The sequence below is a fragment of the Macaca fascicularis genome, chromosome 5 (assembly GCF_037993035.2).
Source record: "Macaca fascicularis isolate 582-1 chromosome 5, T2T-MFA8v1.1".
NCBI classification, from domain to species: Eukaryota; Metazoa; Chordata; class Mammalia; order Primates; family Cercopithecidae; genus Macaca; species Macaca fascicularis.
Window position 1 is genome coordinate 16,954,252 of NC_088379.1, and position 13,674 is coordinate 16,967,925.

At 42.5% G+C, this 13,674-nt stretch overlaps 1 protein-coding gene across 2 annotated transcripts in view; it reads right to left on the bottom strand.

The window, feature by feature from the left end:
* The window catches only part of FAM184B (family with sequence similarity 184 member B), a 156,403-nt gene extending 153,413 nt beyond the window's left edge, over positions 1-2,990 (bottom strand). For both annotated transcript variants that reach the window (XM_065544819.1, XM_005554545.4), the window contains exon 1: positions 2,506-2,990. In XM_065544819.1, coding sequence (XP_065400891.1) covers positions 2,506-2,652 — 147 coding nt within the window. In that variant the 5' untranslated portion in view covers positions 2,653-2,990. The remainder of the gene's footprint in view (positions 1-2,505) is intronic.
* Positions 2,991-13,674: the final 10,684 nt, after the last annotated feature.

Genomic DNA, 13,674 nt, shown 5'->3' on the forward strand with positions numbered 1-13,674 from the left:
TGAGACTCTATCTCTACAAAGCATTTTTGAAAAAGAAAAAATTAGCTGGGGGTGGTGGTGTGGACCTGTTCCTAGCTACTTGGGATTCTGAGGTGGGAGGGTCACTTGAGGCCAGGAGTTTGAGGCTGCAGTTAGCCATGACTGTGCCACTACACTCCAGCCTGGGTAACAGAGGAAGACCCTGTCTCTTAAACAAACAAACAAACAAACAAACAGAAAAGTAAAAATAAAACTCTAGGCAGCAATAACAAGATGGGAAGGAAGGGGCTGTTAAATGAGTAAAATATACAAAGTTCTTTCATGGGAAGAAACAATTACATACTAACTTTGTTAGAAAAAAATCAGAATTAAGTATGTATGTTGAAAAATAAAAGACGATTCTGAGAAGAATAGAAATAAAACCCAAAGCTCTCAAACCAGCAGTGGAATATGGATTACTTTGCTAATCCGATAGAAGCCAAGAATGGAAGCAAAAGAAGCAAGGAGAAATAATGGTAAATGAAAAACGCAAGATCTGATGGAAGAAAATATTAGTAATCACAGTAAATGCCTGTGGATTAAATTCACCTGTCAGAGACACAACCAAAATAAACCTGATAGAAAGATTAAATATGAAGATATGGAAAATAATTCACACACAAATAGTAGCCAAAAGAAGGGTGGCCTATTAATAGCAAAAACTTCTAATTTAAGCAATTAGCATAAAAATGGTAAACAGAGGCACTACATAAGGATCAATCATCATTTCTAATGCAGAATATACTTTAAGAAACACTGCCTACTGTGCGCCAAGAATCATGTATGCCTTCTATACTGCTGTGTTTTCAGTGCTTGGCACATAATAGGTGTGCCATAAATATTAATGAGTGGAATCATTGCTATTTTATATTGAAATGATCTGTTTGTGTGTTTGTCATACCACAAGGGCAAGACCATATCTTACTAATTGTTATGCCATCAACATTCAGCACAGCAGTTGGCACATAGTAGGAATTCCATAAGTCCACACTGAATTCCAGGATCATCTTGTCTATAAAATCTCCCCTCACAGTTCCTTCCGTACTGATTTGTCCTTTGTTTCCACTTCTATAGAACTCGTAATTGGAAGCACCCAATTTAGCACCCAAGACGTAGTCTTCTAGCTTTCACTCAATGTTTCAAATCTTGTTTCTCTAAAACTATTTTAGATTCTTTGAAGATAGGGAAGATGCTTTGCACTGTGCCAAGTGCCTTTTCAGGTACTTGAATAAATACATGTTTTGGTTGATGTCACTATTTAGATGAATGTAGGTTAGATCAATAGTACCGGTTATATATGCCAAGGACTCTAAGGGCTATCTCCAATCTCTTTTTTCATCCCTTGACCAAAGAGAGCCCTCTTTGGAGACAGGCTCATGTGCGAAGAATGTGAAGTTAATGACACAGGTGGGAGAAGGCAGCTAGTGTTCAATTCCAAGACTCTGTGCTCTGTTCGTCCTGGCAAAATAGTGAGGTTGGCCGGACAGCGGGAGGGGAATGTCTGTGATCCCACAAAAAATGTGTGGGAAGTGAGAGGGAGATGGTGAGGAAAGAGAGCATGTTCCAGATGCCACAGGACAGACCTGGACCTGACCTTTCCCTGGCGGGCACGGCACCAGGAGTGTATTATGAGACCAAAAGGAAACCCCAAAGCAAACAGCTAAATTCATCCACTTGAAACCTTGTATGGGAGACAGTGAGGGATGTTGTTCTCCATCTAGACAAGGCACAGAGGGGAGTCTGTGACAAGGAGCTCCTAATTGGGGAGCTGCAGAAGGTTAACAAAGAGCACTGGTGGCATCTTTTTGCTGGTCTTCTTGAAAAAGACATAGTCTGGGAAGGTTCAATCAGGGCTCTGCAGGAGGTAGGGAGGTGGGTTGGCTGACCGACCTCCCAAGGTCCTTCCTAATCCCATAATTATTTGGTGAATCGTGCTCTTCTCCATTTATGCTCCTACACACGTCTGCACCCAGTTTGATAGTAAGTCCCCTAGGCTGCATTCCAGGTTTAGTACGGTGCCACGCAAGCTGCTGGCACTCAAAGAATGACGCAAATATTTGTTGAATGAAGGAATACACGGATCAAGTGTTTAAATAGAGCCCACATGACCTCTCCAGGCTGTAAAGTATGGCAGTTGAATGAAATCACAACATTCTAGGCACTTGAGCAAAGCTGGCGGAGACACACACACACATACACACACACACACTCGATTCACATTCCCACCTCGGAAAGGCACAGACCACCTGCTCAGCAAGCAGGCTGTGGGAGTTTCCTTGGCAAGGATCCCCTTTCTCTGCTGCTTTAGGATGGTGCCTCTAGAAGGTCAAGTCACCCAGATTTAGGACCGCTTCCCTTCCCGGTTGGCCTCCGAGACAAAGTTTCTGTCTGGATTCGGCCCGGGCCTCCCGGGAGGGGCATCCTCTCTCCCTCCCGGCTCCGGCGCCCCGGGCGTGCAGCTCGCTGGCCCGCTGCGCCCCACCTTACCTTGGTGAGCTGGGCGATCTTCTTGCACATTTTCACGTGCATCTCGGGATCACAGTCCATTCTCCAGCCCGCGCCACCGCGGGCGTCGTCTTTGGAGCCCGGGCAAGTCCCAGGTGGGTTAATTTTGCTTTTGAGAGCAGAAGCCATCACTAAAACGCGCCCAGCACTCAAAGACTCTCGCCCGTGTTCTCCCTGCCCACCGTGTGCACGTGCGTGCGCGCGCGGGCGTGCGAGCGTGTGGGTTTCTCGGGAGAGGGAGCACTGCAGTCCCGTCGCCTGCACCGCCTCGTGGCCCCAGCTTCCCGAAGGTCTCCGCCTCCCGGGCCCACCCGCGCGCCCACCCGCGCGCCCACCCTTTCTCCTCTCCCGCTGGCTCTCTGGCTGGTTGGCTCCGCGGGCACCCGCACCCTGCGGCAAGGCTCCGGCGCCCCGCACGTGTAGTTGGCGATCCGTCTGCCGCTCCCCAGCCAGTGCAGGTTTCGTGTGCAAGAGGAGAGCTTCCGCGGCTAGGAGCAGCCGGCCTTGGGGGGTTTGCGCTGGGCGGGCACGGCGCTCTTGGACACGTGGGTGCAGCGCGGCCCCGGACTCGGTGGCGACGGACCCTGCCAGAGGTGGTCATCCCGGGCCAAGGAGAAATAAGAGCCTCCGGAGCGGGACAGGGCACAGTGACCCGCGGCTTCCGAGTCTCCGAGCTGAGGGTGGAAATGGGGGTGGGGGACGAGATGCTAAGAGAGGGGCGGGTAGGTGAGGGCGAGTCACCGGGACTTGAGGAGGTGTGGGATCCGGAGCGCACGGTGTGGGCCAGCGCCTGAGTTGCGCGAGTGCACGGCGGGGCTGGGGATGGCAGCCTTCCTTTTTGGATCTTGGAGAGGAGCCAGGACATTGCGGGAGGATTGCCGGGGATGCCTAAACAAAGAGGAGAAGCCAAGGGGATGGCAGGGTGCGGGTGTCCGAAATCTGAAATGAGAAAGTGCGAAACGCATAATGCGGGAAGCGGTAGGAACGCAAAGACAAAGTCTTTAGGGAGGTAGAAAGGATGGTGGCAGGTGCGGGAAAGGAAGAAGCAAAGAGGAATGGAGCAGTTAGATGAGTAACAGATGGAGCTGAAAATCTAAGCAAACCGAGCCCACTGAAAGTAAAGTGAGTCGTCCAAATCCACACTACTGGCCTTGGGCAGACGAGCCAGACTGTCAAGTTTTCGGATTCTGAGCTGGTGTCTGTTTAGTGTTTGGTGAGGGGAGAGGTTAGTGGGCCAAATTTCTTTCTGGCATGTTCTCTGGTTTCAGACAGTGGGCTTTAAGGGAAAGTGACGGCACCGTGATTAGCTTTTCCTAAAGCTCGAATAATAGCGTCTTCATGATCGTTTGCATGGTGAATGTATATCATTTATACATTGCCTTATGTCAGAAATTTTAATAGTCTTCATAAACCAAACAAGCTTCAAAGGGTCTCAGAAACCACAGTTCCACCCATCCATACTGAAGGTAACAATAACCCATTTTTGTCCGTGAGGAAAACTGACCCAGAGAATTTGTACCATGTCAGGCAATTACAAGTAGAAACAGACATTCCTATTCTAGATTCTGTATCAAATGACCAACCTCGGTTTTTGATTTCTAGTTTACCATCTTAAGTTCTCTTTTTAGCACAACCCCTCCCTCCCCCAGTTCCTTTAGAAAACAGGAGGCCTGAATCAGAATCATGGCCAAGAAATTCTGTGCCCTATCCTAGATTCCTTGAAACAAAACCTGTGAGGACGGGGGTCAGGGGGTGAGGAATCCACATTAAACAGCTCTCTGCTTAATTCCAAATTGTGTATTTAGAATATTTTCTGCAGGATCTTAATATACACTAAATTTTACAGGAATTCAACCACTGTGTAAACTAGAGGAAAATTAGCCTTTTTGGTCAAGAACTTTACCAAAAGTTATTCACCATTTTGGAAAATCACATCAAGGGCCAGGTGGCTCATGATATTTGGTTGCCAATACAACACACTTCTTTTTTTTTATTTTTTATTTTTATTTTTTGAGACAGAATCTTGCTCTGTTACCCAGGCTGGAGTGCAGTGGCATGATCTTGGCTCACTGCAACCTCTACCTCCTGGGTTTAAGCCATTCTCGTGCCTCAGCCTCTGGAATAGCTGGGATAACAGGTGTGCGCCACCACGCCTGACTAATTTTTGTATTTTTAGTAGAGATGGGGTTTCTCCATGTTGGCCGGGTTGGTCTCAAATTCCTGGTCTCAAGTGATCTGCCCACCTAGGCCTCCCAAAGTGCTGGAATTACAGGTGTGAGCCACCATGCCTGGCCACAACACACTTCTAACTGCCACATTCATGGGAGTCTACCTACATATGCAAGCATCTGAGTACTACACTATGTCCCTCAGTATCAATAGGCGTTTGGTTCCAGGACCCCTTCAGATACCAAAATCCATGAATGTTCAAGTCACTTATATAAAATTGTGTAGCATCTGCATATAACCTACTCACATCCTCTCATATGCATTAAATCATCTCTACATTACTTGTAATACCTAATACAATGTAAATGTTATGTAATTAGCTGTTACACTGTATTGTTTAGGGAATAAAAAATAGTCTGCATATGAATAGTACAGATACAACCATCCATTTTTTTTCCTCAAATATTTTTGACTTGTGGTTAGTTGACTTTGAGGATGTGGAACACATTGATATGGAGGGCCGATTGTATATATTACTTAGTTATAATGAACTATCAAGAATCAAATGTCAAAAATATCAAAGTCAAGAAATCATGCAGATTTAAAAAGGTGTGTATTATCTATGAATTTCTTTCTTTCTTTTTTTTTTTGAGATGGAGTCTCTCTCTGCCGCCAGGCTGGAGTGCAGTGGCGCCATCTGGGCTCACTGCAAGCTCCGCCTCCCGGGTTCACGACATTCTCTGCCTCAGCCTCCGGGAGCTGGGATTACAGGCGCCCGCCAACACGCCCAGCTAATTTTTTGTATTTTTTTTTTTAGTAGAGACGGGGTTTCACCGTGTTAGCCAGGATGGTCTCGATCTCCTGACCTCATGATCTGCCCACCTCGGCCTCCCAAAATGCTGGGATTACAGGCGTGAGCCATCGCGCCGGACCTACAAATTTCAAGATAGTAACATGGATGTTATAAAAGAGGTGATGTTTGGTCTGAAAAGAATCGAAAGCCATTGCTCTAGATGATCTTTTACACACTGAAGTTTAGAAAAACGGCAAGTCTAACCCCAAGTTTTCGTTTTTAAATAATGATTTCATTAGGTCTTGGGGCTAAAAAATGTTCCAGTAGGAAATATTATACTTTCAACTTTACAATGGAAGACAACGGGGAAATCAGATACCTTTATCAGCTTTGCTGGCCCACGGCTGCTGTAATCAAGGCACCATGAGCCCACCTGTTTTGGAGGGTCCTCTGCAGCTCCTAGGATTTTCCAGCACTGGGATTAGTAGGTCCCTTTACAGCATCAGGAATGAAATTGAGGGCAGAAGAGAATTAAGTACTGTATCCAATGTGGAGGTGGAAGTACATTTATTAGGCCACTAATGTCATATTGGCACTGTGCTAAGCCCTTAGCACATATTCTGACCTCCTCTGAGGTACTTATTGTCATCCTCGTTCTACAGACTAGGAAAGTGAAGCTAAGGCAGGTTGAGTTCCCAACTGTATACAGCTAGTGAATGGATCTGGGTCTATCTGACTTCAAAGGTGATGTTCTTACCAATTGATTTTTCTTTAGATTACAAATATAAGCTTCCCAGAGCACAATGCTGGCAATATGATAGTTTTTTCTTTTTAAAATTATCATTTAAAAAAAATAGAAACAAGGTCTCATTATGTTGTCCAGGCTAGTCTTGAACTCCTAGCTTAAGTAATCTTCCCACCTTGGCCTCCCAAAAGTCCTGGGATTACAGGTGTGAGCCACTGTGCTTGGTCAAAAAAATTTAAAATCATAATTGACTTGTCTTTTCTTTAGATTATGAACTTCTTGTAATATCCCCCCAAACATCCTCATCCATGATAATACACACAACAACAGCAAAAAAAGAGTAGAAGCAAGCAAAAATAACCCCACATCCCAAACTCAGAGAAAATTATTGTTAATATTTTGGAGAAGATACTTCTAGACATTTCTGTGTACACATATAGAAATGTAACAAACATATGTGTATTTCAGAAATGTTTACACATTTCTGTGAAACCTATAAACAAATACTACAGTAATTTTTTTTTTTTTTTGAGATGAAGTCTCACTCTTGTTGCCCAGGATGGAGCGCAGGGGTGCAATCTCGGCTCACTGCAACCTCTACCTCCTGGGTTCAAGAGATTCTCTCGCTTCATTTAGCCTCCTGAGTGCTGGGATTTCAGGCATGCGCCATCATGCCCAGCTAATTTTTGTATTTTCAGTAGAGATGGGGTTTCATCACATTGGCCAGGCTGGTCTCGAACTCTTGACCTCAGCCTCAGCCTCCCAAAGTGCTGGGATTATAGGTGTGAGCCACTGCACCTGGCCAATAATTTGTTTTGTTTTGTTTTGTTTTGTTTTTGAGACTGAGTCTTGCTCTGTCGCCTAGGCTGGAGTGCAGTGGTGCGATCTTGGCTAACTGCAACCTCTGCCTCCTGTGTTCAACTGATTCTCCTGCCTCAGCCTCTGGAGCAGCTGGGATTACAGGCACCTGCCACTATGCCTGGCTAATTTTTGTATTTTTAGTAGAGACAGGATTTCACCATGTTGGCCAGGCTGGTCTCGAACTCCTGACCTCAAGTGATCCGCCCACCTTGGCCTCCCAAAGTGCTAGGATTACAGGTGTGAGCCACCATGCGCGGCCTATAATAATGTTTTTGAACTCTACTTACTCAGTAATATAAAGTGGATATCTTTTTGTCAATGAAGATCTATCTTCCCATTCTTAACAACCAGTCTTCCATTACATACAATATCATTTACTCTATCTTCTCCTGGACAGTTTTTAAAATATTTTAAGCCAAAATGTTTAATGTATATTTGTAATGTTGGCTTGCTGTATTATGAGGATATTAAATTCTGTCCTAAGGGATAGATAAAGAAAGAATATATGAAACTCACGTGTTAAGTATAATGGGCAAAGAAGTAGCCTGTGAAATAGGCAGGATTAAGATGTTAAGTATAGGTAGTGTAGTGCAAGACATGACAAAGAGAATAAATGGGATATGTGTAAAAAGGATGGAAGAAACAAGAGTGTTCCTCACGGACAGAACAAGGTGGGAAAGGCCAAGCTGCAGTGTACAGACGACGCCACCTTCAGGCTGATAGTTCATTCCTAAAATGGCCATTCATTAGTGACACCCGTTCTGGCCCTATTTCTGTTCTGCTACAGAAACACAGATTAAGAACATGGCTTTCATTTGGGAGCGGTGGCTCATGTCTGTAATCCCAGCACTTTGGGAGGCTAATGTGGGAGGATTGCTTGAGCCCAGGAGTTCGAGGCTGCAGTGAGCTATGATCCTGCCACTGCACTCCAGCCTGGGTGACAAAGTGAGATGCTGTTTCTAAAAACAAACAAACAAACAAATAAACAAACAACAACAAAAAAAAACCATGGCTCTCGGCAGGTCATTAGCTAGGTATCCTTGCCCCTGAGTTTCTGACAGAGCAAGTATGCGCTGGCTGTAAGCACTGCTGAGCCCCCATTTTCAGTTTTGGCCGTGGTTAAGTATTTCACTTAACCTGTGGTCCTCATGACCTAACTATCAGAGGTAAAGGCTGATGTAGCTAGCAGACAAGATGCCACAACACCGTGTAGCATGAAATTCAGGTAATTTGTCCTCCCACCTCTCTTGGGACCCTATCCTAAATGTGCTAAACTTCACTGTATCTTTCCAACTACATTTTGTTGAAAAGCAATAAACCATGTGATTTGAGCCTCTTAATTTGGGGTGTGAGGTTTCCTGTGCATGACACCTGGGTCGGCCTGCCTGATCGTGTATTCGAAGGTTACTATTGCATCAAGGGAACCGCCTACATGACATTGTTGTAAGTGGGTTTTTGCACAGATGTGCAAGTGTTCCCACAGAAATATTCCCCCGCACCATTTGTTTGCTGGTAGAACTGAATACCTTCCCACAACTTGATTAGTCATTGTTTTTGTCTTGCTTTCTTGCTGCTTACAAAGAGCTCTTCCTTAATAGGGGCTTTTAGCACTTTGCCTATCATATATATTGCAAGCATTTCCCGTAGTTAGCGGATTTTTTTTTTCTAGTTTTCTCATGGTCTATAAACATTTTGAATTCTTATGTAGGAAAATCTGTTGATCTTTTCCCTTACATTTTTTGGCTTTTTCCTCATGCTTAGAAAAGCCTTCTCTACTCCAGATTATGAGGAAAAGGGAATCTATAGTTTATCCTAGTACTTTTTTGACTTCATTTAAAAGATGGTTTATCTACCCAGGATGTATGCTGATATATGGAATGAGGTTAGACTCCAGACTCATGCTTTTCCAGATGGCTAAATGGTTGTCCCAACAGGTGTTAAATAATTCATCTTTACCACGCTGATAATCTAAGTGTTGCCTTAGGTGATTTCTTTGGTAAAAATTTACTTAGGTAGATTTACTTAGGCTAAAGCTTTTAATTAGTATTTTTCTTTCCTAATCAGTTAGGTAGCATGGGTAACTCGATTGTTGTTATTACTCCTAATATTACTACTCATCTAAAACCAAGTTCATGTTCTTGAGTATTTCACTTAACCCCTTTCCCTAGAAGGCTTTTTCCCCTACTATGCCTGACTCATTCCTACTCATCGTTCAGATCTCAGCCTGGATGTCACTTCCACAGGAAGGCTGTCTCTGTAGCTGCAAGCTGCAGATCTGTTTGCATGTCCTTAAAATATGTTCTCATAGCTCTGCATTTCCCTGTAGCACCTATACCATATTTCATATTTTATTTTTAAAAGCTGATGTTTTCTGTCAAACATCTTCCCTTTTTTGAGGGAATGTAAGAACACACGTGTAAATTAGCATCATGCTTTTTTTTTTTTTTTTTTTAACTGTAATCCTAACACACATTAACTAGTATTCAGGGTTTCATTAAATGTAGCATGGTATCAACTCTTCCATCTCATCTCCCAGGGAGAAAAATGAAAACCTCTTTTACACAATCGCAACATACTGAGATTTCAGCGTATCGACATGACACCATGGAGCCTGACATTTTGGAATAAGATGTTTTGCAGCAATGTCAGTCAGATTGTGTTAAATATTAATATGATCATTTGAGCTGTGTGCTAAGTGGCAACTCAAATTTTTTAATGGACTAAAGTATTCATAATACGTCTGATCTATGGTTGAATATCGCAATGTAGTTGTTTCTCAATTTCCCTTTTTGGAAATGACTTCTGCTGTTTTTGGTGGTAGTTGTCCTCCACAGTGTCTTTGCAGACAAGTATTATCCAGAGCATTTACATGGGGTTAGAAATTCTCAAATATTAGTAAACATAAAATTTATTTAGATTTACTAAACAAGGAGTTTGATAAAAATGAGTATTTCTGCTTCCCCATCTCAGAAATTTTGATTCAGTCGGTCTGGGGTCAGGCATTTAAAACAATCTCTTCAGTGATGCTATTGTAGATGCTACCAGACACCATGTTGAGAATTGCTTAATGGCCCAACCAACCCTGACTAGTTCCCTCTAATTGCTTTGTGATGTTCTTCGTGTCCTTTCTGCTATTCACATCCCAAAAGCTTTCAAATCTCGGTTCAAATCACACCCATCAGGTAGCCCTGGACTGACTACTCCAGTCAGAGGTGCCGTAGCAGTGAGTTCTTTCATGAAATGTTAGAAATATTGTATACTATTAACATATTATGATACAGTGTTGTAACATTTTAAATAAAGCAACATAATTGAATTTATCATTTTGAGATACTGTGATTCAGAGGTCTAGTTTGAAGTTCAGAGGTCTAGTGTTAAGTTCAGTTTATTTCAACACTGACTTAAATAGCTGTTATAACCGAAAACCTATAAAATTTCATTGACTCAAGCGAAGAGTATCATTACGTGTACTTACTAAATGATAAGTTTTGCAATCTCATCCACCAACTTTGTGAAATTCAGTAAAGTTATATCTTCCCTGACCAATCGATTCTCACAAGCTAATCACAAAATGATGATTTTTGAACACATAATATATTCATATGGTATAATATTCAAAAGTGAAAAAATGAAAAGGTTCCCTCCCACCTTTGTTCCTGGTCACTGGTTCCACTCCCCCAGGGGCAACCAGTTCTATTAATACAGGAGCATTCTGAGCATGTAGATGTTATTTTCTGACCCATTTTGTGCTTACTACCATAATGAATGCAGAAGGACATGGTTCTCCCACACCATACCTCCTCCACATTCCTCAGCCTTATTTGCTTAGAATTTCACCAACCACTTAATGTTAACTACAGTTGTAGTAACATTATGGTTCATGGTCAAAGAATGATCACAATTACTCCCACTTTCTTATACAACACCTGCCTCCCATACTGTTTTTTTCTTTAGTCACTACCTGCTGGGGATGCACTGGAGTCTGCACTGACCTCAATGTTCAGCAAAAATCTTGCTCTTAGGCCTTGGCCTTTGGGAGGCTACATAGCTAACTTCCACCTTCAATATTGTCTTCGTTATTCCAGAAATTGTACCTGATCAATAATAATGGTTTGGTTTTCAGACAAACATCATATCTGGTCAGATTAACAGCATCTGCAGTATTAATGAAGGAAGCATATTATTAAGGTGATGCTAATTGCTAAACTACACAAGTAGCTTGACATGGTTTTTTTTGCTCACATTAAAGTGACTGAGTTACTGGTCTCTGGACTTCTTTCCTGTCTAAACTGGATCAAGGATCAGCTCCTTCTATCTTGTGGGTCCACCATCCCCTAGAGCCTAACAGTCATCTGCATCCAGCCAGCAAAATGCAAAAAAGAACACAGAGAAGTTATATTCACTTCTCAAACAACTTGGCCTTGAAGTAATACTCCGATTCTGTTGTCACTCCATTGGCAAAAACTGATATGCACTATCTAGATATAAGGGGGTCAGGGAAATGTAATTTCTGGCTGGCTAGCAATTTTTCATAACTGTACACTATGAAAAGGGAGCACCCTTTTTTTTTTTTTTTTTTTTTTTTTGAGACGGAGTCTCGCTCTGTCGCCCAGACTGGAGTGCAGTGGCCAGATCTCAGCTCACTGCAAGGTCCGCCTCCCGGGTTCCCGCCATTCTCCTGCGTCAGCCTCCCGAGTAGCTGGGACCACAGGCGCCGCCACCTCGCCCGGCTAATTTTTTGTGTTTTTAGTAGAGACGGGGTTTCGCCGTGTTAGCCAGGATGGTCTCGATCTCCTGACCTTGTGATCCGCCCGTCTCGGCCTCCCAAAGTGCTGGGATTACAGGCTTGAGCCACCGCGCCCGGCCTTTTTTTTAATTGTTTTTTTTTGAGGCAGAGTCTCGCTCTATCGCCTGGCTGGAGTGCAGTGGCACAATCTTAGTTCACTGCAGCCTCCACCTCCCAGGTTCAAGCAATTCTCCTGCTTCAGCTACCCGAGTAGCTGGGACTACAGGAGTGTGCTGCCATGCCTGGCTAATTTTTTTTGTATTTTTAGTAGAGACGGGATTTCACCATGTTGGCCAGGATGGTCTTGATCTCCTGACCTCGGGGAGCACTCATTTGTAATGGACATACAATTACCTAGTGCAAATAATTCAGACTTATTGCAGATTATCTGTTTTGTTTTGTTTTGTTTTTTAAACAAGGTCTCTTACTCTGTCACCCAGGCTGGAGTATAGTGGTGTGGACTCAAGTTATTCTTCCATCTCAGTTTCTTGAGTAGCTGGGACCACAGGTGCATGCCACCACCCTAACTGGCTAATTTTAAAAAATTTTGGTAGAGATGAGGTTTCCCTATGTTGCCTAGGCTGGTCTCACACTCCTGAACTCAAGTGATCCTCTCACCTGGGCCTCCCAAAATGCTGGGATTATAGGCATGAGCCACTGCACCTGGCCTGAACATTCATTTTTAAATAAGGGTAAACAAAAACATTCCAGTTATAAATTGAAGTGAAAAAAATCTCACTGCAATGTAAGTTTTATGAAGGTGGGAATTTTTGTCTGTTTTGTTTATTGCTAAATTCTTAGTGCTTGGCACTGTGTAGGTGCTCAATAAATATTTGTTGAGTGACTAACTGAATGAATGTGCTTCTATCAATAAGCAAAAACATTAATGTGTACGTACTACAAAAGTAAAGTGCTACAAATAATTAATAATTGTGAAAAGTGTCAATGTTTTGTACAGAAACTGATACTGAGAACTTTCTGGTAGTTGAATAACAGGGAAGTAGAAGGATAGTATTTAAAATAGTAAGACTAGAGAATGTCTAAAAGAATACCTCAAAAATGTAAAAAAAATTTAAATAATAATAAATGGTAGAATAATGCAGAATTGGTGTGCTAACTTTCAAAATTTTAAACAAAATAAGTGTTAAGAATTGTTCGATTTTTAGTTAATTTATGCCACTTAGATAATTAGATTTAAGGAAGAAGTCCAATTTGGGAATTCTTCAGTCTTTTGGGGATAACTTAAAAACAGAATGTCAACTTTCCTACCCAAATTTCATGAAAACAAAAAAAAAAAAAACCAAAAAAAAAACCCTCCAAAGACGTAAATGTCATATATGATAAATCCCTTTGAATTTGGATAAAATAAGGAATGTGAAGAAAAAAAGAAAATATTAGGGAAAAATGAAGATACCCACAAATATTCTCTTCTCAGTAATCAAATTTGAAAATGTATATTAAATGTGAAAGCTAAAACTATACATCTTCTAAAAAAATGGGAGATTATCTTCATAATATTCAGGTTAACAAAGATTTGTTAAAGCATTAACCATAATACAAAAAGAAATCTGATAAATTAGATTTCATCAAAGTTGAAAACTTCTACTCATCAAAATATACCATTAAGAAACAATGGCTGGGTGTGGTGGCTCACGCCCATAACCCCAGCACTTTGGGAGGTCAAGGCGGGCAGATCAGTTGAGGTCAGGAGTTCGAGACCAGCCTGGCCAAAATGGAGAAACCCTGTCTCTACTAACAACAACAACAAAAAACCTACAAAAATTAGCTGAGTGTGGT